This window comes from Aethalodelphis obliquidens, unplaced genomic scaffold (assembly GCF_003676395.1).
Source record: "Aethalodelphis obliquidens isolate GAN/ISIS:26980383/991018 unplaced genomic scaffold, ASM367639v1 scaffold1, whole genome shotgun sequence".
Lineage (NCBI taxonomy): Eukaryota > Metazoa > Chordata > Mammalia > Artiodactyla > Delphinidae > Aethalodelphis > Aethalodelphis obliquidens.
This window is the reverse complement of record NW_020837945.1, coordinates 72889471-72917092: the sequence shown is the minus strand read 5'-3', so window position 1 is coordinate 72917092 and position 27622 is coordinate 72889471. Positions and strand designations below refer to the sequence as shown.

At 36.3% G+C, this 27622-nt stretch overlaps 1 protein-coding gene and 1 pseudogene across 3 annotated transcripts; both read right to left on the bottom strand.

The window, feature by feature from the left end:
* Nucleotides 1–2690: 2690 nt before the first annotated feature.
* On the bottom strand, nt 2691–26263 carry PPP1R2 (protein phosphatase 1 regulatory inhibitor subunit 2). 3 transcript variants are annotated; one of them, XM_027108287.1, is made up of 6 exons: nt 25836–26263; nt 15544–15651; nt 13741–13818; nt 13101–13198; nt 7323–7490; nt 2691–5160 (listed from the first exon to the last, which is right to left on the bottom strand). In XM_027108287.1, the coding sequence occupies exons 1-6, from the start codon at nt 25955–25957 to the stop codon at nt 5114–5116; spliced, it is 621 nt and encodes a 206-aa protein (XP_026964088.1). In that variant the 5' UTR covers nt 25958–26263; the 3' UTR covers nt 2691–5113. The 3 variants fall into 3 exon arrangements, with proteins under 3 accessions (XP_026964088.1, XP_026964083.1, XP_026964094.1); XM_027108282.1 differs by having other exon boundaries at nt 13098–13198; nt 25836–26203; XM_027108293.1 differs by having other exon boundaries at nt 2691–2877; nt 13098–13198; nt 25836–26203.
* LOC113623997 (uncharacterized) lies at nt 12495–12611 on the bottom strand (annotated as a pseudogene).
* Nucleotides 26264–27622: the final 1359 nt, after the last annotated feature.

The following is a 27622-nucleotide window of genomic DNA, read 5'->3' as shown; positions in this document are numbered from 1 at the left end:
AATACTATTCTGGGTCAAATCCACTTTGCAGTCTGACCAATTTCCCACTACCCACCCCATTCCCCCACCCCCGGGCTGGTTTTAAAATTCCTGGATTGAATTCTATACTTTGTCATTTGCCATAAAAAAACTCAAGATACTCCTACTTGGACAAGTGGGGACCACTTTTCAAAGTTAGCACTGAACCAGAGCACATTTCCTGATAGCTTCAAACTACAGTGGGACTCCCATAATTGTGGTCTTGCCCCAGACCCTCTCAACCCACCCCTTTTCCCCCAATAACCTGACTTAGGGATAACTAAAAATGGCAGCAGAAGGTTAACTCGCAACAATCCACAAATTTGCTTTAACTTTTAAAATCCAACATTTCAGATTGTTTTGTTAAAAAAAAATGGTCATTTAACATTTTTGATTTCTGTGGGAACTTTCTAGCTTGCTTAGTAACAATTTTGTCTTAGATCACTAAGAAATCTTACCTTCAGGAAAACGGCGTAAGTAATCTGCTAAATAACAAAGTCTTGCTAATAATAATTAGCCCGGGCTTCCCTACCAGAAAGGCCTCCTCAGAATGACTAGAGAAGGTAAGTGTGTAGTTTACTCCTTCCTTGTTCCCCCCCAAAGTGTGCTCTCTGCTCTGTATGTACATGTAACTTCTAAAATATTTAAAGGCGGGGCAAGAGTCTCACGTCCATATTTCCCAATTAGCTTGGCATGATGCCCTACAATAAAGTGCTTATTTTTCACATGGGAATCTCTTTTACAAATGAAGATGAAAATATATATATTATCTTTTAAGTAACTGCTTATGTGATACTGCAGATACCAGGGAGTATAACTAAACAAGAATATAATTAAACTTTCTTCTTCCTATGCATGTTAGGTCTATTGCTGGTTAACACTTTTTCAGGCTGTAACATTTATTAGATCAAGGCACACTGCAAAGCTGCTTATAATCCCTTTGCCTAAAAAGTGAGGTCAAATGATATTAAGATGCCAAAGATCAGCCTGCACAATCCTCTTCTGCTTCTAGTCAACACAGTCAACAATCCAAAATAATTAAATGGAGAACAAAAATGTGTATTTTCTTCCAATTACAATAATTCCCATTGGTAACAGAACTGAAATGCTTAACACTCACTTGGCAGACTTACCGAAAAAAATTTCAGGTCGGGCAGTTGAGATAAAATCATGACTGAACACTTGCCAAATCCACCCTCACTTACCTCCTCTCAGCATTACCTCCCACCAATAATTCCTCAAATAAAAGACTAGATGAGTCAACCCCAAATTTAAAGTGTAGGAGCCAACCCCCACCCCCAACATCCCCCCCCAAACACTGGGGCAGCTAACCAAGGCTTGGGGGTGTAAGCCACAGACCAGAGACACTTGCTATCTGCTCTTCTATTTTCCCAATGAGTAGCAGATGTGCTCTTGTCAACCAGTTATGTGAGCTGATGGGGAGGACAAGGCATTTTGGAAATTTGCTTAGAGCAGCAAGTCTTTGAGCAATAGTTGTATCAATACTAAACCACAGCAGCTTATAACCAAACACATCAACCACACCCTCATCTGTCCCAGATGTGTATTTTACAGTTTCTTGCATAAGTTACCAAAAATTAAAGTCTTATATCTGGCAAATTATATACAATCTGCAATGTGCAGTTATTGCTACCGTGTCTTCCCTCTTTCAATGGTAAACTGTTCTTTTCTTTTAGGAGGAAGTTCAACTTTCATATATTAGAAATCCCAGACTATTTCCCTACTCCTATTTGGAATTCTACTTGAGGGAAAAGGGGGTTGGGAGTGGTTGTGAAACATTTGATAAATACTAGGTTAAACCAAGTTTTGAACAGTTCCTTAAGTAGGATGTCTCAGACTCTTTAATATGATGATGTGCATTATTATAAATCTCTGGGAGGTAGGGGAATAAAGCATATAGCATGTGCAAAGCACATTTGCTCATGGAATCCTTTTCATGGAACATGTGGGATTGAGGGTTTCACGGAACACACTGGGAAATGCTGGCTTAGGTATATGTTAATTTGACAGGCTAGCTTGGTACTTACTTTGTAACACGGAGTCTATGAAAAAAAATCATTTTTTGAGTTTGAAACATTCTGTTCAGAGACAAACTTGTGGAATGCAAACCAAATCACATGAATTTAGACATCTCCAGCCACTGTATAATTGTACTTTTGAGATTTTTCCTCAATGGTATATAAACCTCAAACAAAATTTCCAAATTTCTTCAGATTAAAGTAAAAAACAAAAACTCAAACTAAACACCTGAAAAATGTTACTCCTAAAGCACACGATGTGTATCAATAATCCAAATAAAGTTTACTTGTAAGGTACAACTGCAAAAATGAGGGAATTTCTACATCTAAAATGGCATGGATAAAGAGTATGAAATTTAGTTACATCTGGATTTGAATCCTGTCAACTGGCATGTATGAGACATTGAGACTGAAGAATTTGGCCAAGAGCATTTTCCTCACTTATAAAGTGCTGAGAAGATACCTGTTCTGCGTGGTTGTTTTGAGGATTATATATTGGACACCTAGCACAATGCTGGGCAACTAAACAAACTATTCTGTCACAGTGTAGTTCAAGACCCTCTCCTGGTATCCAGAACATTTAGCCAATGGAACACAATAGCTGGGTAACAAGAAAATAAAATCCACACACAATCGTCATATACTGTATTTTATTACAATATGTTCGGTGTACTAATTTAAGAGGAAAAAATGTAAACAAAACGGAAGTCTAGGGAAAAATGGCACTTTGCTTTAATCTTCAATTTAAAGTTATTTTTAACAATCCATTTATACCATTATATGTCTCAGATTTTAAAGAGCATCATTGCTGAATTTCAGACTGAAAAATAAACAGAAAAGATGACATCAGAGGAGTTAAGCAGAGAAGAGATATTGATTAAAAAATTGAAAGTAAAATCTACTTTGGCTAGAACTGAACACTGACAGATAACTTTCTCCAAAGGAAAATCTAACTTGAGTCATGAAGGTCCATTTTTTGTATAGTTCAATACTGTGTCAATTAGGAATTCATGACGATGAACAGTTTTACTCAGTCACATTTGACTACCTAAAATCCTACTGGGCATGCTATTTGCCATGTCTTATTCCTCTTACATAACTATCTACTTCCTGAAACCAGAAATGCAAGTTTGCCTGTGATTTAAGTTTCAAGAAATAGTTTGTAGAAAACACCAAAAGGATCAGTTGTTAAAGGTCTTACCTTTTCTTCACTGTATAGCAGCTATTTCTACAAATAAAGAGCATATGGATACTTTCTAAGGACTCGAAATGAGAAAACCAAAAACAGAGGTCTGTGCGCATGAACATATGTACACACATATGTATAAGCTTAAATACCCCCAAACAGGTTTAAACAGGTAAGAATACCTCAACATTCTAAATTCAGAAAGTAGAGATAAACATTGTTTATAAATCAGTAGTATTACTAGCTAATATGTTTTAGTTAGAACACTATACCTGCAGTTCAAAAGTACTGATTGGATTCCATTAAAAAAAAAGACATTCAAATTAATAAAAACATTCTTCTAACAGCAAAGAATTCTCCCACTTCTTATTTATTTTGACATATTGATATTTCTATAAACTTGCAAGTGGAAGAAAAGCTGTTCAATAAAAGCCAATTCATACATACATACAGTATACAGAAATTATTTTAAAAGTCTGTTCATATAATGGATTCCTTTGGTACTAACAAAAAATTAAGATACAAATAATTGACTAGAAATGAAACCATCACTAAACTAAGATACACAGGAACTGCACTTCATTTCAGGGAAGAAGTCCAAATCTTACTGTGTTAGAAGAATAAAGTACATTTGTCATAGTATACATTATGATATTCCCTTAAAGCAGGAACTATTTAAGGTTTTTAAATTTAAAAAGTGTTCAGATTTACTTCTGTCTATACATTCAGGAACTATCATCATATCACTGGTTACACACAATTCTCTCATCATGCAAAAAAAACCCCCCAAAGCCTCAGTTAGTTGTTTTCTAAGGTCTAATTAAGTCAAACAATAAACTAATAATAGCACTTTAATTAGCAAGCTGTAAATCACAGAGGTGTAGAAATTCTGCAGTTGAATTGTATTTCCTGTCTATAGTACTGCTGCTATTCAATCTATTTTCTCCATGTATTAGAAGAACTAATAGGCATTGATAGTCAAAATAAGATTTTCATTGTTGCAGCAAATGACAGAATATGTGAGAAAAGGAAAAGTTCCTAATGTCACGACAATCTTTATGATCCTTTATAAAGGTAAAGGATTCTGTGCATATGCGTGGAAAGGAGTAAGAAACAAAGGTAGGAAGTTAAGACAAGTAGATAAAGGGAATGCTGAGACTATATTAGAATTATATTTATTTAAAAAACTGATCTGAAGTCTGCCCATCGAGAGTACAAAAAAAAAGTCAGAGCAGACGTTAGTGCAAGTTTAACCTGATAATTTATTTGTGGAAAAAGCTAATTTTGATGAGAAAAAGTTTAATCCTTTCCTTGTAAACATAAAAGAAACTCAACAGGAATTTTAAAGGTAGTATACCAGAAAATGCAACAGTAACTCTTATAATTCTTTTCAATTAAACAGACAAGTTGAAGATGCATGTTAAAATACTTTTCAGACTGAATATTTATCAGCCTGTATGATCTGTTGTTCCAATTGGATTTTGATTTTAAAAAAACCTAATTTTTATAAGAGCTATCACATCTAGAAGTGAAGAAAATAAATTAGATCCCTTCTCCCTCCCCAAAAGATATTAACTTCTAAAGCATAAAAAGCTATATATCTTATACAAATTAACCAGTGTTCTTACAAAAGTAATGTAGTTTTGGACTGATGACATTATGCTGTATTTGTGGTGAAGTACTAGGCACAAGAATATATGTATCAATTAGGCATTTTCAGTCTATTTAGTCTCTAAAGTTATTTAATTCTTGGCAATATAGAATAACTGGTACACATTTTGGTACTTAAGTCATGAATTGTAGAGAACAAGAAGCAGTATGTTATAGTAACGGTTTGTATCTGACAATTACTGTGCTGAACGAATCCCTTCTATGAGCTCTGTGATTTGTTTTGCAGTTGGTCACATGTAGTAGATCCTGCAATGATAAAAGAAAAAACAGCAACATAATTTGTTTGTTGAGTATTGCCAAACTTGGAACTACCTGAGCTAAAGTTTCCTTCCACTGCTACGTATGATAAACAAATAGAAAGATCTAAAAAACAAGATGTATTTCATGCAGACTGATCAGTATGATATGAAAGAATCTGTATACCCCGTAAATAATATAAAGAGCAGAACAGGTGTATCTATTTAAGTGACAGGACAAATAGGTTTCAGGTTGAACACTTTTGTGACTAAATCACAGGTGGATAGCTAAGAGTTTATTACAACTCAAATATCCAGAACTATAAAAGATTTGTGTTTATGATATAAAAATGATAAAAAAATTTCCTGAGAGTCTAAACATGCCACATTTCTTTTTATAAAAACAGTAATAAAACAGCTGGGAATGGGCAGGAGTGTAGAAGAGGGGGAAAAGAAGGAAAATGATAAAAAAGTAATGGGTGCCATAGATCCTTGGAGATTTTAAAAGCTGGTAAAACTTTTTTAAGGGCCCAAGAACAGAAAATAAATAATGAACTTTCTTCTCTATGCCTTATTATGTAGTCTTTTCTATCTTTGTGGACGTTATTGAAGCGAAACAGTATATACTCCTAGGTAAGGAGTACTTCATCTCCACTGAAGAAAAATCGGCGTTAATACAAATTTTAATCATCTATTACACTTAAATTAAAAAAATGTATTTATGTGTTAAATCTGTGAAATCCAATGTTTTAGAAGCAGAGACAGACAAAAGGTCAGATTTATTTTTCAAAAGCTGTGGCTTAAAAAACAAATCCCTTTAATATTTGGCATAGTGGTGCTGGTACAAATTTCCATTGGCAAATGAAGGGTATTCCCAATGCTTTGTTAGAGTCGCTACAAATAGATACTGAAAGTCTGAGAAGAAACTGATGAAAAGTTATAACCCAGAAACATCTGCATTGAATACATAAAAAGAAATCACCAAGATATAGGTAACAGGGAAACAAAGACCAACTAGGAGATAGGTCACCTAAAAATGGATAATAAATTTAAAGAGAGAGAAGAGAGAGACATACAACAATAATTACTCAAGATAAAGTTTGTTCAAGTTAAACAGACTATGGTGAATAAAATGGAAAGAAAATGCTGTATGAAACAAACTGAAACGCAAAAGCATAACATGGAATAACAAAAAAATATTGTCATCCTGCTATTATAATGAGCACAGTCATCAGGTTCTACCATAGAATCACTTATATTTCATATATGCTCACCAAAACAATAATATAATAATTATTTACTTTCCTAAGACTTAATCATCCAAGGCACAACATATAAAAGTAAGTTACTAGGGAGGGTGGGAGGGAGGGAGATGCAAGAGGGAAGAGATATGGGAACATATGTATATGTATAACTGATTCACTTTGTTATAAAGCAGAAACTAACACACCATTGTAAAGCAATTATACCCCAATAAAGATGTTAAAAAAAAAAAAAAAGTAAGTTACATCTCCACTCAAAAGCACCAGTTTGCAGCACAAAGAGTAGGTAGATGGGCACAAAATCTGCATTAATGGTATAGAAGATTCACCTTTGTTGAATGCCAGAATAACAGTTTATGAAAAATAAATAAATAAAATCAATTTTCTATGACTGATCGAGAGTTGGTAGGCTGCAGTGGCTGCCTGTCTGAGACTTAAAACAAACAAAAATCAGCCAAATAATTTGTTGACCCAACAGTCAAAAGAATCAACACTGGAAAGACATGACATACTTTATGCCTGAAGGGATGTTAAAACAAATCTTCCATGTTAAAAACATGTTTCTTTAAAAAGTTTAAACCTTAATTGACATTGTTACGACAGACAAAATATGATCTGAACCATTAAAAACAAAGTATAGCTTAATATGAAGACAAACATCATTGCTTAAAGCCAAGTAGACCAAACAACATAAGACATATAACATAACATATGGGCTTAAATCAACTCTGAGCATAAAAACATTATTTTGAAACTGACCAACAGGGGTTGAAATTTTCTAAACTTTTGGCATAAAAAGTGAATTTTAGAAAAATTTTCTGACGTTCTTCAAAGTTGCGAGCAAAATAAAGTATATTATTTAGGTACAAAGGACCACAAGTGTCTCAGTGATATTTTCAAAACACCTAACCTTGATTTGATTCTTCTGTATTCATGCTTTCTCCAGCTGCAGTCTCTGACATTTCTTCATCCTCCTCCTCATCACGTAGGTCTTTTGAAATTAATTGTCTAGCTAATTTAATATTCAGTCCTTCATTGTAGTGAAGCTTCCTTTTCATTTCAAACTGTCGCTTTTTTTCTACAAGATACAAAAAAGTAGGCGTCTTTAGCTCAAAGACTGGCAAACTACAGCCTGTGTCTATTTGGTAAGTAAAGTGTTATGGAACACAGTCACACTCATTTGCTTTTGTAATGCTTAAAACTGCTTTTGTACTCAATGGCAGAGTTGAGTAGTTGCAATAGAGACCATATGGCCCTCAAAACCTAAAATATTTACTGTCTGGCCGTTTATAGAAAAAGTTTACCAACCTTTGCCTTAGATGCTTCAAGTACATCTTAATGGGAGACTAAGAGTAAGAGCCATTAGTAGTTATATTTGTGAAGGAAATTTAAAGATATAGGAAAATTCTCCAGATAGAGATGAATGGGAAAAAAGGAAAACTATAATACCATATACATACTATGTACAAAGCCTGCGTGCATGCACATGTGCACACACACACAAAATAAAGACTCGGCAATTAACAACCGTTAATTCTGGGTCAAGGAACTATGGGGTAATTTTAATGTTTTCAAGTTTTCTATTTTTATAATCCAGAAAAAATTCCTTTAAAAAATTCTTATTATCCATTAAGAAATTGCCATGATTTAAAACATTGCTGGCTCTAAAGAGGGAGGGAGGGAGGGAAGAAGGGACGGGGAGAGGAAAAAAAACCAAACATTGCTGGCCTAAAAACATAACCTCATTCCCAGAGTAATTTTAAGAAAAATGTGTTATTAGGAACAGTAAAGTGATTCTAGACTATTCTTTATTTATAGTCTTCACCACAGAAACAAAAATAGCTGTAAATCAACACAACTGACCATATTTTATCAATATATAGCACTTTAAAGATCAACTTTAAGAAATATTATAAGATTTTAGAATTTCTTAGACCAGTAAATTGAAAAACAAAAAAGGAGTCGACATAAAATTGCCAACTGTTTATTTTGTCAAGAGCATTAAAACTCATTCACCATAGGTTTATTATGGTATTCATAAAAATATTTTAATGCCAAAAAGGCATAAGAGAAATCTCTCAGAATAAGGCTATTCAAAGTACTTTCTCTATGTCCCCTAATTCCCTCTATCGAACCCACATCCCCTGCAGTGGAAGCGCGGAGTCTTAACCACTGGACCGCCAGGGAAGTCCCTCCCTTTAAGTTTTTATTATCTATACTTATTTATGTTCTAAACACTGGCATTTACAGTTGTCACTACTGATCAGTCACTTTTCAGCCTCTATTTGGGTTGGGAGAAGGAAAGTTCCGAGATCAACATCCATATCATCATCCCATAAACATTTGTTGCAAACTACCAAGATCTTGCCAGCCATCTTTCTCCTTCTCTAAGTTACTTTTGTGATTTGTTTTACTCTTTGAGTACCATATTGTAGAAGAAAGTAAAAATTTTTTAAAAAATCAATAAAAGACCAAATCCTCATGACTAAATTTTTAGTGATGAGTTTCATATGATGTAAAGGCCAAGATTAAAAAACAACAAAAAATGATTCTAATTGCCTCCAATACCAGATACATTTACTAAAAAGGTAAGACTTTTTCTCAGTACAAAGTAACACATGTTCTTTTTCATGCAACTTAAAAGAACTTACAAAGTTTAAAAAAAAGCTAGAAACTTAAAAATCACTCAGTCTCCACACTCAGAAATTATCATATTTTATAACTCGACTTTTTTCTAAAAATGTATTTTTTATAAAAATGAATCATACCTTGTTGTATGTATATGCTGTTTTCTCACTTACTGTATAGTTAGAATGACAACGTCCCAGGAAGTCTCAGTTTATGCCTATTGTCTGATGGAGCTGTATTAGTGACCCTTTCACTCTTAAAATAATCCAGAGTTTAGACAATAAAGTATATGAAGATAGAGTAAAATTCTGCCACGTACATAGCAGATCTACATAATTTTTAAAAGGTTATAAAGTAGTGAGTTATAATTTAATCCCCTAACTTGGTCAAAGGTTTCTGATTTCCCCCTTTGTATTTTCATTGTTTTTTATGATGTAATATACAGTTGACCCTTGAACAACGTGGGGATTAGGAGTGCCTACTCTCCTCACAGTTGAAATCCACATATAACTTTACAGTTCGCCCTTCATGTTCACAGTTCCGCATCTGTGGATTCAACCAACCGCAGACTGTGTAGTAGTGTAGTAGGTATTTAGTATAAGTGGACCTGCACAGTTCAAACCCATGTTGTTCAAGGTTCAACTTACATACTTGTGCATCTGTTCTATTATTTTCTCAACATTAGTTAGTGTTTTTTTTTCGTTTTTTTTGTGTTTTTTTTGCGGTACGTGGGCCTCTCACTGTTGTGGCCTCTCCTGTTGCGGAGCACAGGCTCCGGACGCGCAGGCTCAGCGGCCATGGTTCACGGGGCCAGCCGCTCCGCGGCATGTGGGATCTTCCCAGACCCAGGCACGAACCCGTGTTCCCTGCATTGGCAGGCAGACTCTCAACCACTGCGCCACCAGGGAAGCCCTAGTTAGTGTTTTTTTAAACTGTGCCTTATAATCCTTTAGTAAGTTATAACCAGCATTTTAAAAAAATGAAACAAAACAGAATAAACTGGATAGAACATATCACATATAGTAAAGGTTAAGTAATGTTTTGTGAAATTTTAATTTTTATAATTTTATGTTTACATGTATACTGAGTGGCACTTGGTAAAAAATGTTTGAGAAACATTGAAATAAAGCCTGGGAAACTGAATTGCTAGAGCAAAGGGTGTCATTTTCTTTTAAAGCTTTTGGCTCATATGTTGCCATATCACCGTCCAGAAAAGCCAAACCATTTTTCACACCCACCAATTGTATATGAATAACTTATTTCTCCACATTCACACCAAAAGGGATATTGTCATTCTTTTTAATTTTTGTTGATCTGAAAGGAAAGAAAGGCACCATGACGCTGTTTTAATTTGTAGTTTCTTATTCCTAAGAGTTGATCTTATGGTATTTTTCTTTTGTCAATTATACTAATAGTCTAAGAAGATGATTTCTTTTTAATTCTAAGAGATATTAAACTCAGTTTTGCTTGTTATATATTTTAGTTTTGCAATACTCAAAATTTATTATATAATTTATGTATTTATTTTGTAGAAAGCTAACATAAGTGGTCTCAACCTTCTTTGAATATTAATTTTACTTATAATCTTTGTATGGCAGAGCAACATAATGCCAAAGAGTACAAAAATTTTCAGGTTTCAGGCCCAGCTCTAATAATAATCAACTATCCATGTGAACTTGACAAGTAAATTATCCTTTTTATACTTTCTTTGGCTATTTTAAAAAATAATATAATGGAGAATATACCGATTATTTTAAGTTATTAAAAGTTAATATTTACTGAGTACTTACAATATGCCAGAATCAGTGCTAAGTGTCTTAAATTCTTTATCTCATTTAATACTCAAAAATGACTCCAAATATTTTTATAGCCCCCCCATTTAGAAATGAGGAAACTGAGGGTCAGAGAAATTAGGCAAATTAGGTAAGTGACATACCTAGAGTACAAACTTAGATCTATCTGACACCACAGCCAATATTTTAATTGTTATGTTACTAGTTACACGATAAAATTTTCTTTTTCTTTTCCCCTTTTTTTTTTTTTTTGCGGTATGCGGGCCTCTCACTGTTGTGGCCTCTCCTGTTGCGGCATCTCCTGTTGCGGAGCACAGGCTCCGGACTCGCAGGCTCAGCAACCATGGCTCACGGGCCTAGCCGCTCCGCGGCATGTGGGATCTTCCCGGACCAGGGCACAAACCCGTGTCCCCTGCACCGGCAGGCGGACTCTCAACCACTGCGCCACCAGGGAAGTCCCCAAAATAAAATTTTCTAAGAATTTCTTTAATAAACAAGGATGTTCAGACATGTAATTTATTTAAAAGCAATAAACACCTGTATCAGTAACTCTTACTACTGGGAACTTGAACTTGTGAAACTGTAACTAGTGAAATGGTTCCCCCTGCTGGCTAACTCCTGGAACTACAATTTGAGGGAAAATCCCTTAATGAAACTGACCATAGAGGTTAATAAAAAATTCCCTGTTCTCAATAGATCACGTTTTCAGAGAATAAGGAATCAACAAACTCTAGGAACAATTTCTATCTGAAACCGTTTCAAAGGCCTTTGGGGTATATTTTGGGAAAATAAATCAGGAAGTCACTGAGGATAGATAATATAATACAATTTGAGATTATGCTATATGTTATATTTCTTTCTTGTATAGTACTCAAACTATCATAGTTTTGTTCAATACACTACATTCTAAAGATGATAGGAGGGAATAGCAAATTGTACCTTTACAGCTACACACGACAAAGATCCTGACAGTTAACTAGCAAATATTCAGAATCGTAGTTCTAAAGTTTCTAAACTTCTTTACAGTACAGGTAGTTTCTGCATTTCAAGCCTTCAAGTAAACAAACTACTCGATTTCTTTTTTCTTTTTTGTGAGGGTGTGTGTTTTTCTTGCATCTTTTTTCCTACATACATAGGCTTGGTCTTCCCTTTTAAAAATAATTGAAGGGACTTCCCTGGTAGTGCAGTGGTTAAGAATCCGCCTGCCAATGCAGGGGACACGGGTTCAATCTCTGGTCTGGGAAGATCCCACATGCCGCGAAGCAACTAAGCCCGTGCACCACAACTACTGAGCCTGCGCTCTCGAGCCCGTGAGCCACAACTACTGAGCCCGTGAGCCACAACTGCTGAAGCCCGCGTGCCTAGAGCCCGTGCTCCGCAATGAGAAGCCACTATAATGAGAAGCCCGCGCATCGCAACGAAGAGTAGCCCCCACTCGCCGCAACTAGAGAAAGCCCACGTGCAGCAATGAAGACCCAACGCAGTCAGATAAATAAATTAAATTAAAAATAAATAAATTATTAAAAAATAATTGAAAATAAACTATATAAGCAATTTTCAGTTCCTGTGATTATACATTCACATCCTTCAAAATTACAAAAAGCAACAAAGTGAAATATTTTCCATCTTTCCTTACCTCCACAGATAAGAACTATTACTTGTAAAAACAGGAACAATGAATAGGTAGCAATGCCTTAACTGTGTATGTACTGTGTGGGCTAAAAGAGCCTCTTTCATCCTTGTTGAGAGGGCTATCTTTATCTCCTTTCCTGTGACACTTCTGTTCTTTCTGTTCAATGGGACCTAACAAAAATCTTTATTCCAAGTCTGACCATCTTGATTCATTTGGTAAGCTTCACCACTGCCTTAATACAGAAAAAGCACAAGCAATTGAGAAATTAGCTCTTACTGCTATCCACTTTAAGATCATCCAAACACTCAATGACCCTAAATGTATTAATTTAATAAATATTTACTGAGCATCTACCTGGTATAGATGCTTGGTACAAAGAAAGGAACAAAAAGTACAAAGAAAGGAACACATGTTAATCCCTTTACAGACAGTAATATTTTCTTGAAATGGGGGGGGTGTGGAGCTGTCATACAGTAAACCCACACAAGTAGAATCTGAATTATAAAAATGTTGCTCCTTAATCTCCCACCATCCACTTCCTAAAAAGGAAAACCATTTGACAGTCTTCTATATAATGTATTTATCTTAGCAAAAATTATTAGCAATGCTAAAAGCAGTAAAAGAAAGAAACTACCTCGTTCTTCAGGTGAGAGGTCACTATCCTCATCTTCACTGCTTTCTTGTTCACGAACTCGACACTTTGGCTCTGAGCTTTCAGCAGCAGCAGTTAATCTATACAACAATCATTTAAAAAGAAATCAATACTGTGATAGTCTTATATTAGTTGAGTGTCTCACTCTACTTTTTAGTCTCATAAAAACATCTAAAGATCATTAATATGCTAGCTATAACCTGATGAGGAACATAAAAAGCAAGAGAGTGGGACTGTATATAGAAACCAATAAACAAGAAGAGTGGAAGTTGACAAACCCATGAACAGCAAATAGAGCTTTTTTTCAGGAATTCAACTTATTTTGCCTTTCTCACTTCTATCTTTAAAACCCAGGTGACAGGATATTAAAAAGCAAAAACAGAAAAACCTCCATTCAGGGAACTGACACAGGGAATCTGTGTACCAGCTTCTGGTTCTCAATCTACATACCTTGATTTTAACCTAGAAATAAGACTATGTAAGTTGCTATGAAAAAACCAGATAAACTTATTTATTTAGCACATGCTTTTTATTTACACTTGTACAAGTAAAGTAAAATGCCTTTAACTCTGCAGAATTAAAAACAGCATGAGAAAAATGCTTTATAGTCATCAATACTTACTTCCTAGCTAAGATATCTGGGGTCAGGACTTCAGTGGTTTCTGAATCACTCAGTGCATCTTCATCATCACCTACCATACTAGGATGATAAGCACATTATAAATTAATACCTGAACTATAATTTTTCAAGCAGGAAAACAAGGTAGAGAAACATAATTCTATTGACTAAAAGTATCAGTGTATTTATGGCTCTGTTGTCATCTTTGAAGTTTAATTTTACACTGTTTCTATTTGATGCAAATATTTAAAAGTATAGCACCAATCAAGAAAAGCCTTCAAATAATTTAAAAAAAAGAAAAAACATGCAAAAAAAACCCCACTGCAACTATAAAAATAAATACTGAAAACGCGAATCATCTGGAGGGGGAAAAAAAAAAAACTTCAGTTAGTCCATCCAGTGGCAGGGAAAAAATAATGCAAAAGAACCCTATCCAGCTTTAGAATATGTATTTGTACATCAACCTGAAGATAAGACACAAATGATCTATGCAAACACAGGTTAGGTAAAATAACAAAATTAGATCCTAAGACCTAATTCAGGACGTTTAAAAGCTATTTAGCTTACGCAATCTACTCTCTAATGAAATATTTGCTCCCCACATAATTGCGAAAAATGGTTATCTTTATTATTTAAATATAAACAGTTTTAAAATAATGGCTACAGCTATTTATTTTTGAATGTTTGATCTTAATTTTTTTAGGATAGTTATCTCCAACCAACACAGATAAGGGATGTCTACTACCTTTATTGAAAAGGAAGAAAGCATTGACTTTGGCTTCTGGTACAACAGAAGTTTTAGTTTACGTTTTAAAGTATATACCTGTAATTAGGAGAAAAATAAGGATCACTTTCATAAATGATATGTCTACTTCTTCCCTCAAGCTTTATTAGTACTGAGTTTCAGTATCTGTACCTCCTATTTCATTATTTTTCTCCCCTTGTCACAATCATGTTAATTCTTGTTTTTACTGTTTTTGCTATTATCAAGTTATCTCAACTTATCTTCCAAAGTTTCATCCATTGATTTAAAACAGAATTTCTTTAACTCTATTTTAATAGTAACTTCTGGATTTATATTGTTTTACTTCAGTGACAAATACAAAATATTTCAGTCCTGAAAATCTTTATTTTCTTCAATACAATCTAGGCATGATCTGAATTAGGTATTTCTAACTTATTTAGAATTTCATTATGTTTATTGGTGCCTTATTTTTGTCTTCATACTAACTACAGCCATACACTATCATTTTACAACTCATTAAAAAAATGATAATGAGTCATTTGAGTCTGGAAGACTCAAAACTAACAATTACAATGCAATTATATGAACTACAATATCATGTAAGTTCAAAAATAAGGACATGAAACAGTAGTAATGTCCACTTGTCTTTGCATGGATTAAAGAAGAGTTACCATCTGTGAAGTTATCCCTTTCTGCAAAGAGAATGAATAAGCCCCTGACACCTACTTAGGAAGCAAACAAGCCCAGCTCTCATCTTCCTTTACAAATAGATGACTTTAAGGAAGGCAAAAGTCACTTTGTATATATCATTAGCAGCTAGGGACCACTGAGGTGCAATGAATAAACATTTACTACTATAATTATAATGTAAAAAATGGATTCCATAAAGTTCCATATTACTTTTACTATTACACAAAAATATGCAGTTGAGTTATTAATTAGTGTTCCAGTAACAAATATAAAAAAACAGACAAAGATTCAAATCATCTGTTATCCAGAAGCTCATGTCAAATGCAAAATGGAAACAAGTCAAAAAAGGAATGCTGTGTACAAAACATTACCTATGGTAAGGAGTGCTAGGTTCATCTATTTTCATTAAACCATAGTCTTTGTCTGCTGGATGATATGTCGCCAGGATGTTCATTTCATCCCACTTCTGGGACTTTTTACTACAATAATAAGAAAAAAAATTTTCCTCAATGTAGTGAAAGATACAAAATGTACACATCTAAAATTCACGAACATCCAAATCCCACATTGCAATTTCTATTTGACTGCTAACTTCTATTTTTACATCTACTTTCTTGGAACAGAAACTGACTTGGGTAAAAGCCATAAGTAACTACAATAAAGTGTCAGTAAATATTTTACAGAATACTTAGTGCCCACATATTAAAAACACATTACAGTTGTCCCTTGGTATCCTCAGGGGATTGGTTCCAGGACTGACACAGATACCAAAATCCAAGGATGCTCAAATCTCTTCTATAACATGGCGTAATATTTGTATATAATCTCTGCACATCCTCCTGTATACTTTAGACCATTACTAGATTACTTATAATGCCTAATACAATGTAAATGCTATGCAAATAGTTGTAAATACAATATAATACAATGCAAATAGTTGCTGGCACATGGCAAATTCAAGTTTGGTTTCTGAAACTTTCTGGAAATTTTTTTTCCAGAATATGTTTGATCCATGATTGGTTGAATTTGAGGATGCAGAACCTGTGGATATGGAGGGGTAAACAGATTCTTCACCAGACATTCAAAAAACGATTACATTATGACATGTTTAATCTTCATCTGGCCTATAGAGTAACAGCAAAAGCTGGAATTTACACATTGCCTGATCTCAGTAGTTAAGGATTTTGGATCTACGATATATTTTTAATAGTTTGATAAAAAACACAACAAGAATATTTTCCTTGGCCTAATTTTTTTTAGCAGTATCTATAACAATCAAAATAATCATAACATAAAACTACAGAGAAAACCTCATTAAATTCAGATACCATTAATAAAGATTTAGATTGCACATAAAATTATACCTCAGTTGTTTTTTTTAAAATTTAGAAATATAACGATTTGCTGATAAATGGTTTCAGATCACCTGGAATAAATCTACTTAAGAAAACTAGAAATGCTTTGTAAATGCTTTATGAACATCCATTAGTGTACATTCAACAAAATATTTGTACAACTACTAAGGTGCTCAATAATTAAATGCCTTAATTACAAATCCTTATCTACTCATTAAAAAGGACATCAACAACCTCTGTGCCAGCCAACAATCTGTTACATATACAATTTGTGACTTGGTTATATACTTAAAAATAAAACTACCTTAAAAAAAATCAATGTAGATTTTACACAGATTCAAATCATCCTTTCCATATTTGCTCAACATTGGTGAGGTTTTACTGCAGATATTTTCAATTTTCCTAAATCTACCAATACCTGGATCTTGAACTGCTCTTGAAGAAAGACAGTTTTAAAATTTTAATATTATATTCTCTTCTCCATGTTTTGAGTCACCTTAAAAATTACATGTGCCCACTCGTGGCAGTTGAGCCTGACTTTATGCTCTTCTGCTTTCTACCATAAAGGGCCCACAGTGTCCTCATTTAAGGCTAATCACTTTTTTCCTTCATATTTTTATTGTGGTAGAATATACATAACATAAAATTCACCATTTTAACCATTTTTTTTTTTTTTTGCTATTCGCGGGCCTCTCACTGTTGTTGCCTCTCCCGTTGCGGAGCACAGGCTCCGGACGCGCAGGCTCAGCAGCCATGGCTCACGGGTCCGGCTGTTCCGCGGCATGTGGGATCTTCCCGGACTGGGGCACGAACCCGTGTCCCCTGCATCGGCAGGCGGACTCTCAACCACTGCGCCACCAGGGAAGCCCCATTTTAACCATTTTTAAGTGAATAGTTCTGTGACATTAAGTACATTCACATTATTGTGTAACCATCACCATCATCCATCTCTAGAACTTTTTCATCTTCCCCAGCTGAAACTCTGTACCCACTGAACACTACCCCTCACCCCCGCCACAACAACCATTCCATTTTCTGTCTCTAAGACCACTCGAGGTACCTCTTATAAGTGGACTGATACTGTATTTGTCCTTTGTGGATGGCTTATCTCACTTAATGTCTGTATGGTTCCATCCATGTTGTGGCATGTGTCAAAATTTTCTTCCTTTTTAAGGCTGAATAATATTCAATTGCAGACTAAATGCTATTAACTACAACTTCCTTTTAAGCCTACTTATGCTTAGTTTTATCAAGAGGCAAATGTTGGCCTAGATATACTCCACAGGTGACTGCCACTACAACTCCCATTCCCGCCCCCCACCAAACAGAAGTTTCTTCACTATGAAAAAATCAAAATCTTAAGTTTATAAGAAGCTAAAAATTAATGGGTCATTTATTTTTAAAGCACAGAAGTAACATTTCTTCTTCAAAAAACTGCTTTTTTATTCATTCAGCAAGGTACTCACCTGAATTTTCAACTAATCAAACTTAAATGTTGCTAGTGTGTGTATGTATATAACACTTGATTGAACTAGACTGTGTATATAGATGTTGCTTTAAAATAGTATTGATTTCTTTAGATGCCTAGTTTCTGACCATCAGAGTAATAGTTGGTCTTGTGGCAAAAAACAACAACAGTAACATACAACTGTGAGATAGATGTTTAAGGTTCAAGTTCCACCTACCCTTCATTAGTCCTGTTACTATAGGCAAGTCCAACAAACATTCTCTCTTGGGCTGTATTTACTCTACATGGAAATTATAAAAAATGGAATTTTTAAATCTAAAGTTTTGTTACAAGTCTGGAAACCATATCTCACTTAGCACTGTGAGAATGGCTTGCGATAAGGCATTCTGAAAAAAATGTTTAAATTGCTTATGTATGAATGCCTTCTCCCACTGTCCCACATGAGGCAAAATTTAAATGATTTTGAAATATTTATGATCTGCTACAGAATGAGTTTTTCTAAAAAGCAGTCAGTTTTCTATTTGACTAAATCTACAGTTTCAGATTTGTATTTTGCTAAATAGCTCTATTATCTACAAATTTCTGTAAATTTAGAAAGCAAATGATTTAGGTCTTCTCATGGTCATATTCTACATAAGGAAACTCACAGTGAAGAGAGATACACTTTAAAGATTTTAGACAGCAGAAATGAGCAAGAAGCTTCTGATCAGAAGGATAATTAAAGACATATACAAATTTTAAGAGAATTAGATTAATTTTGTAAAGAAAGCAATTCAATTAATAGACAAAGGGAGACCCATTATATGGTAACTCAATGTTCCCTCCTGATAGACAAGGCCTCTGAAATGATAAGCCAGAGTTAAGTCCGAGTCAGAAACACAAAAGCACAGGTAAACGTTTCATAAAACCTGTATTAATACAGTCCAATTAAGATTCCCTATTAAAGATATTGTAAAAGATAACTAGCACATATCTATTTATATAAAGTTCAAGAGCACGCAAAAACTAAAATGTATAGGGATGTATACTTAGGGAATTACCGTAAAAGTCAGGATAGTGATTATATTACAGGGGAGGAGACTGTGATTGGAAAGGACAGGAGACATTTCTTTTCTTTGTTTTTTTTTAAAATATTTATTTATTTATTATTTATTTTGGCTGCACCGGATCTTAGTTGCGTCATGCATGAGGGATCTAGTTCCCAACCAGGGATCGAACCCGGGCCCCCTGCATTGGGAGCGTGGAGTCCCACCCACTGGGCCACCAGGGAAGTCCCAGACAGGAGACATTTCTGAGGTGATGGAAACATTCTTCTTCTTGACAGGGGTGTTTGCTTTATAATTATTCCTTAAGCTTTAAAATTACATCTAATACACTTTTCTGTATGTGTATTAAATTACAATAAAATATTTAAAAAATAAACACATACAGGGGCTTCCCTGGTGGCGCAGTGGTTGAGAGTCTGCCTGCCGATGCAGGGGACACGGGTTCGTGCCCCGGTCCGGGAAGATCCCACATGCCGCGGAGCGGCTAGGCCCGTGAGCCATGGCCGCTGGGCCTGCGCATCCGGAGCCTGTGCTCCACAGCGGGAGAGGCCACAACAGTGAGAGGCCCGCTCACCGCACAAAAAAAAAAAAATAAATAAATAAACACATACAAAATGACTTTGTTAGGTGTGTCCTAATCTCAAAGTAAAACAAGCTACTTCCTAAGTGATGCTAACAATATTGAATTAAAATGACAATTTATCATCATTAGAAGAATGAAGATGGCCCTCTGAAGTTACAGAGGTACCCCCAAACACCCTGCAAATCTGTTCTGTGAGACAATGATAGAAGAAAAAGAACTGAATTGTAGGATATAAGAAGAAATGATGTTTTCTTGAAATTAAGGATAAAATTTAAAAATCACAATCCTAGTACCTTAACCCACTAACAATTTTGATTTCTGTATATTCTTTCCACTCTAACATATACGAAAAAATACCCAAGCTATTAGTATATATAAAAATATAGACAAAACAGTATACATATAGTATATATAAAAATAGCTTCTATATCAGTATATGTATTTTATCATAAGCTGCTTGTATTTTCTAGTCTTTACCTTTTTAATATTACATGCATAATATTCAATAACAAACTATTTACCTAATATTAGATATTTAGATTGAATCCAGTGTCTTCCTACTTAAAGTAAAGCAGAAATGAACATTTGTGCATATTGTATTCAATGACTTTTCAGGATAATTTGCTAGGACAAGCATATCTGGGTTAAATTTATCAAGAGCTTTGTAGTTCACTCCATGTTGCCATATAGCTTTTTTTTTTTTTAAAAAGAGGACTATTTGTAATGTCCCCAAATAACTGCCAAAACTTTGCCAGGATTGGGTATCTGTGTGTGTTTTTGCCACCTGAGAGGTATAAATTGATATTTAAATGCTGTTTTATGTTTCTCTGCTCATTACCTAATAAATCATATGAAAAAATGCTTATTTTACTTTCCTTGTGTGAATTGTTTACATCCTTTGCCTATTTACTGGAAACATTCTCATTGAGTGAGTTCTTTGTATCTACATAAATGTAAAGAACTCATTCAAATTTATGAGAAGGTTTAAACCACATTATATATAACTCCAAGATATATATAAGATTTAAGCTATATTATATAGAACCACATTACATATAACCTAAATTTTTCCCATTCGCTTGCCATTTAGTTTACTATCTACTATAAACAGAATTAAAGTTTTATATATCCAAAGCTTCACTCCACATCTTCACCACAATACTAAGAGGAAAAGAACCTTACAACTGTCAAGATCCAGAGGAGATATTATCTTGCAAAACCATGAACTTTCAGTAAGGGCATAAAACAACAGACTCCAAAGAATGCTGGAAATTCTTAGGAGGAAAGTAATGAAGTCGAAGAAACTGTCTGCAGAGGACACTGGATATGGAAATTAGCATCTCTTAAATTCTGGTAGAATTAACATCAGTTGAGTAACAAAACCCAAGGAGTGGACTTGGTTTATTCCCAATACTACCACAAACTGTTCGTGTGACCTTCTTTGGGCCATCATCTCCACTTACAAAAAATAGGCACAGTACCACTTACACTGAAGATCTGCTGTGAGGGTGAAAGCACCTGCTAGTTTCAGCTCCCTCCTCCCTCTTGGGTGATTGGTTTTCCGGCAGCCTAAATCTGCACCAGAAAAAGTCACCAATTCTCACTTTCACTTTGCTAGCTCATATGATGCCATCTCAAAGACCTACTCATACTTCTTGTTGCTTGTGACCTTCTCGTTTTTACAGTTTTAGCTGAGTTTGGAGTGGGAAGCAGGATTTTGCTTCAATGTGTTAAACTTTAACCCCACATTTCAAGAAATGGTTCTTTCTTAAATGAAGATTCAACTTCTGTAGGTTGACAAAGTACAAGCCTTTGAAGCTTGAACAATTAAACTAAGACTTAAAAATAAAAGCAATTAGTAAATAAAAGGTCACTTTTGGAAAACTTTACTCAGTGGGCCTTTGACCGTATTCCATATCCCTTTATAGGCAGAAAAAGACAAAGCTGAAGCATGCTTATATAAAATTATATTAAAGGAAATTAATTTAAGCACAATTTTTCCAAGCAGAATTTGCCTACATTACCTAAGACTACTACAGAATTTGAATTGAACACAGTGAATCCAAAGCATACTGTGTACAACAACCCCAAAAGTGGGGAAAATTAGATTTCTGTATTTCTAATAGAATAAGACCAACATTTGAGCGTGAGGTACGGGGTTAAACACTTTACATTTAGTAACTCATTTAATAATTAAACTAGGCAGGGATATAATGAATAACGCACTGTAAGTCACAGAGCTAATAAGTAGCAAAGAGGATCTGAACCCAGGCAATCTGGCCCCATATTAATCACTAACCTTTAACACTTCTAATAAGATAGGCTTTAGTAACACAATATTTTCAACAATTCCAAGTGAACATTTTTCTCACTTCAATATTTCTGAAAACAGAATATGTCTTAAAATGGATGGCATCTTAAAATTGGCAGTATTTTTTTCTTTCTTGGTGCTACCTAAAATCATGGTACATCTTAGAATCAATGGTGTCTTGTTTTTGATGAAACACACGTACTTACTCACTAGATCTGTTATGTCTGACCTTCACAGGTTGTTCACTATATTCAAAGCATCCAGAAAGAATGGGAATTCCACAATCACAGTGATGACAGTGGTGTTCTAATTAGTTGAGCAGGGTGCTGCAATATACTGATATTATCTATGCCTAATTATGTGGATTTACAGACTATATCCAGTTTTAATTGAACTAACCCTCAAAAAGTGGTACCTGACAAATGGTACCTGAAGAAACCACTGAAGATAACAGTACCAATGCAAAGTACAGAGAATAAGAAGATAACACCACTGGGACATTAAAAAAACAAAAAGGTTGGACAAGAACTGTATATAAAAAAATCCTAAAGACTACTTGAAATACGGCAGTATATAAACCTCACTTTAAGTATATATTGAATCTTGAGATATTATCTAATGGTAGTAGTATATGTATATAAATCATAAACAAACATATTTGAAACATATTTCAAGTTTTTCCTACTAAAATGATGCACAATCAAAAAGTTTAGAGACCAGTGGAATAGCACAACTCATGACTTAAAAAAAAATCCCTTAGTAACATCTCTTTATGTTAAATAAAATGTTCTGTTAAATTATACCCTCTCACAACCTGATGGCGTTGGGGTAGGGAGTGGTTTGTGCAGAAAAGGGAAACTACCACTGTACTTCACATGATAATGGCACCAATGAAAGTTATTCGTGGATTCTGTATTTGCAAATCTGACTACTTGCCAAAATTTATCTGTAACTCCAAAATCAATACCTGAGATTTCTGTCTCTCTGACATGCATAAAGCAGGGAAAAATTTGAGTTGTCTGATGCACATGTTCCCAGCTGAGACTAAACCTTGCTTCAGCTCTCTTACTGTAAATGTGTCCTTTTTATCTATTTAGTACCATGTTTTTTGCTTTTCTGGTGAATTAGCCATTCAAAATGGCTCCCAAAGATTGTGCTTAAGTGCTGTCCAGTGCTCCTAAGCCCAAGATGATTGTTATGTGTCTTATGGAGAAAGTATGTGTTAGATAAACTTCATTCAGGCATGAGTTATATATAGTGCTATTGGCCATGTGTTCAATGTTGATGAATCAACAATATGTATAAAATTAGGTGTCTTTAAACAGAAACAGAAATTTTAAAAGGTTATGGACTGATTGGTTGATGAAAATGTTGTGACCAGAGGCTTACAGGAACCTAAGTCTGTATTCCCCCTAGGAGTAACAGTTCAGTATTAACTAACTCAGTGTTTGTGGTGACTTTATAGAGTGTCACTACTGAGAACAGTGAGAACTGACTTAAATCCCCGGTCATTTTCACATTAATATGAGATTATTTTACTAATACTCTGGCTCCAACATTTGAAGTTAGACCATTACACCGTACTTTTTAGTTTCTGAATTTTAAGTGCATTGTACTTGAAAGAGCTATTTCGGTCCTTTATACATGAAAGGGAAAATACTGGTTGTACTTAAACATTATAAAAAGTTTGTTTCAAATGTGTTCACCTATACTTTCATTGTTTCTGTTCAAAGAGGCTCTCATAAAGTCACTAATATTGTTTGCATGAGCTGTGCCATAAATAATAATGTGTACTGTATTACGAATAGAATTAGTTTATTTCCCTTCCAGTCAAATAACACTTACCATGAAAAAACCCATCCCCTTTTACTACTTAGAGCTAAACATCATAAACCTCAATGAATTAGGGCTTGGTAACTGCCTTTGAAGACAGGACTATAACCTCCTAATTTACATAAGTCAAAGTCAACTGCCTTGCAAAAGGCCCCCTTTAAGTCAATCTGCCCTGTTAGCAGCTCCTAGAGAAGGAGCAGCCCTATGTAGGTGAGACAGTCTAGTATAGTGGCTTTCCAGGCAGAAGGACCTGGAGGTAAACCCCCGTCAATTACATAAAGAGGCCAACACACAGAGTGGGGCCACCAGAAATTACAGCAGACCAAAGTTGAGAATAAACAGAAGCAGCAGCAAAAGACAGAAGAAAGTAATAAGCTACTTGGTAGCCAAACAAAAAGAAGCTCACACTGGAGAATAGGTAAATAACTTAAATGCTAGTGAGAACCACATTCTTGCTGCTGAACACCCTGAAATCATATAAAAGCCTTCCATAGTTTGTTTTGTTATTAAGACTATCTTGGTCTTTCTGTTATAGCTATGCTCTGGTAAGATTATTTTCTTAATCCCATTACAACACCCCCCCCTTCCCATATGAAGCGGCTTACCCCAAATAGAGGTTTGAAAATTGCATGTTGGAGAACGTAAGAGAGTCAAGCATCCAAAAGAGAGTGGGAGTAGGAGAGGTGCTAGACAAATTAAGGTCCTTTCCAACCCCCAAAGGCCATGATTCTGAGCTGTGATCCTACTTAATGTTTTCCTCTAGGTAACACAAATCCCCATAAATTTACCATCACCAAACTGTAGTTCCTTTTATAGCCCTAAAATGATCCTTTTGAACAGGTGTGCCCTAGTTCCAATATTCAAAGTTTTCGGGAACATCCTCATTTTAGCTTTATGACTTCACAGATTTCAACAACTTTTCTTAGGCCTTACTTCCAGAATGTAGAGTCCTTATGTGTTTAGTATCTTAGAACACCCAAGCCCCCGAGGACTTCTAACCCAGTGTTGTATTTTACACTATATATACGGTTTTGCAGCTTTTTTTTTCCCCATTGAGGACTGCACCTTGGATATCTTTCTCTGCACATTAACATCTATTTCATTCTTTTTAAAGGCTGGTCTGTTTTCCCATTATACTAATGTACCATAATTAATATTTCACCAGTCCTTCTTAAGGGACCTTGGGTTGTTCCCAATTATTTACTATCACACACAATGCTATGGGTCAACATCTTTTCACATATGTATTTGTGAGTATGCAAAAGCAACTAAATTATCACGGGATCATTTTAAGTTGGTACTTTCTGAACTGTTCTGAGCTTACATATGTCTTTCAAGAGGAACAAAGACTAGAAAGCGCTCAAACTCTCGTTGCAGATGCAAAAATAATTAGCAATAAGTAGCTTTCCATTAAATATAGATCAGACTGGGAAATTTTCGGTTTCTTTTAATGCAGAGATAATGACAAACCAGGACCCAAGAGAGTGAATGTGGCATGATTCTTGTGGTAATGTTCACCTAAAAAGGAACGACTATGGCAGAAGGGCAATTAGAAAAATGGAGAAATTCTCTCTTTTTCGGAGGAGTCTCTTATTAGCTTGCGAGTAGATCTTAAAGGGCTCCCAAGCCAAGAAAATACACTTTACTCATTGAATTTAAGACACTCCGATACGAAGTGAAGAAATAATAAATGCTTAACAGGTGAAGCTTTAACTTCAATTTGATTCTTTAATATTCCCAATTTCCAGAAGCTCAAAGATCATGGTGTATGTTTTCAAATTATTATATATGCGTATATACTTAAAACCCACATAACAAACGTCATAGCTCCTGTCTTCTTTATAATCACTCCACCCCTCAGCCTGGCCGGCGGAGGGAGACCCGAGCGGCACAAGGGCCGCATCTACGCAGCCGCCCCGCCCGCCCGCCCGCCGCGCTCGGTGTCCGGGGTCGGGCTGGGGGTCGGCAACAGTGCCGGGGGGTGGGGAGGGCGAGGCCGCCCAGGCGGGGAAGAAGGGGTTGGCCAGGCCGACCCGGGCGACGATGGCCGTCCCTCGCGGCTCTTACCTCAGCTCTTCGTCGACACTCCTGCCGGGCTGTTCGGCCGATGCCACCACAGACGAAGTCGCAGCGCTCTTGTTCTTCAGGATCCCCTTGATGGGCCGGTGCGAGGCCGTCGAGGCCGCCATTGCCCGTCGCTCCGGCGGTCGGCTCAGCGTCGCTGCTTGGCGCCGGGTACAGGAAGGAAAGGGCTGGGCGTGAGCAGAGACTCGCCAGTCAGCCGCCAAGCCCGCCTGGGGCTGAAGCGGCCGCACCTGCTGTCGCTGAGACAGCCACCAGAGTCGTTGTCACGACACAACGACTCGGACGCTCTGGCGTCCAGCCGACGCCGCGTGGCTAGCGGTCCTTAGCGCGCCGGGCGGCCCTTACAGCACCCTAGGCTACCCACACTTCATCCGCGGCTCGCGGAGAGAAGCCGGCCTAACGCCGGAGCGACGCCGACGCCTAACCCAAGCGGGCCCGCCCTCTCGCGATATCTGGGGAGGGGCGGGGGCGGGGCGGGAACCATGTCCACCTCTTCGCCCCGCCCCTTCCCGTCCCTCTCGGTGAGCTCTCTCCTGCCTTGGCTGGGCCTCTGGGTGAGGAAACGTTCCGAGAGGTTTCCGGCTGGAGTCTGTACCGAGCTGTACATCTCTCCAAGCACCCTCGCTCCCACCATTTCATGAGGTTCATATTGTTATTTCTGTATTTTATAGATCTGAAAATTGAAGCTCAAAGGTGACATCATTCGCCAAAGATATTAACTGACTTTCAGAGAAATGAAGTATGTCTCCTCTTTCCTTCCATTTAACCAGCATAAAAAGCTTAACTATCCATTATAAAATCATGAAATATCAGCATTGGAATGGTCCTTAGAGACCTATTGTGAGATCATAGAATACTGACTTTTATGAAATCATAGAACATCAGCATTAAAATAGTCTAACTTATTTTTACCATTGGAAAAGCTGAAGGAGAGGAGAAGTGACGGGACCACCACTGTCACACGGCCCATCCGTAGTGTGTGGTCATAGAAGTTCAGACTTCTGCTTCTAGTCTGATGTTTCCCCATTTTACCACATTCTGCCTCTGTGTTGGTAATCTCATGGAAGGTATCACTGGCAGAAGTTCCTAGAATTGTAGCTTATAATCTTTCTCCCCCCAGATCTTGGGGACACACTTAGTGTAACCAGCTGTCCAACACTGGGTGAAACAGGCCAAAAGCCTAGGGGACTGTCTAGGTCTTTGTAAGATGAGTCCCAAAAGAGAAAAAAAACAAAACCCTCCAGCACACACTCTCCGCATGTTATCTCTGCCTGGGTGCGAATGAAAGATAGCCGGGAGAACCTTGATGAGAGAGAAGAGACCTTGAGGCTCTAAGGTGCCAGGATACACGTGTTTCCCAGTGGTGGGTGCTGTGACTGTTGTGAGGAGAAGTGGGTTCTAGGGAAGGGCAGGAGTTTGAAGTCCTGGGAACACTCTGGGGGCTAGGCTGTATCTAAAGTCAAGCTCAGGTCAACAGAGGGGGTGGTGTCCACTCCAGACACCCAGCCTCTCTCCATGCAGTGCCACCACTGGCGTTGTACTGGTGGGAAAAGTGGAGGGCTCAGGAATTAAGCAAGTTGCCTCCTGTTACGGGTTGAATTATGTCCCCCTAAGTTATATTGAAGTCCTAACTTCCAATACCTTAGAATGTAAACTTATTTGGAAATAGAGTCATTGCAGATCTAATTTGTCAAATTAATATGAGGTTGTACTGGAGTAGGGTAGGCCTCTAACCCAATATAACTGGTGTCCTTATAAGCAGAAGGCCA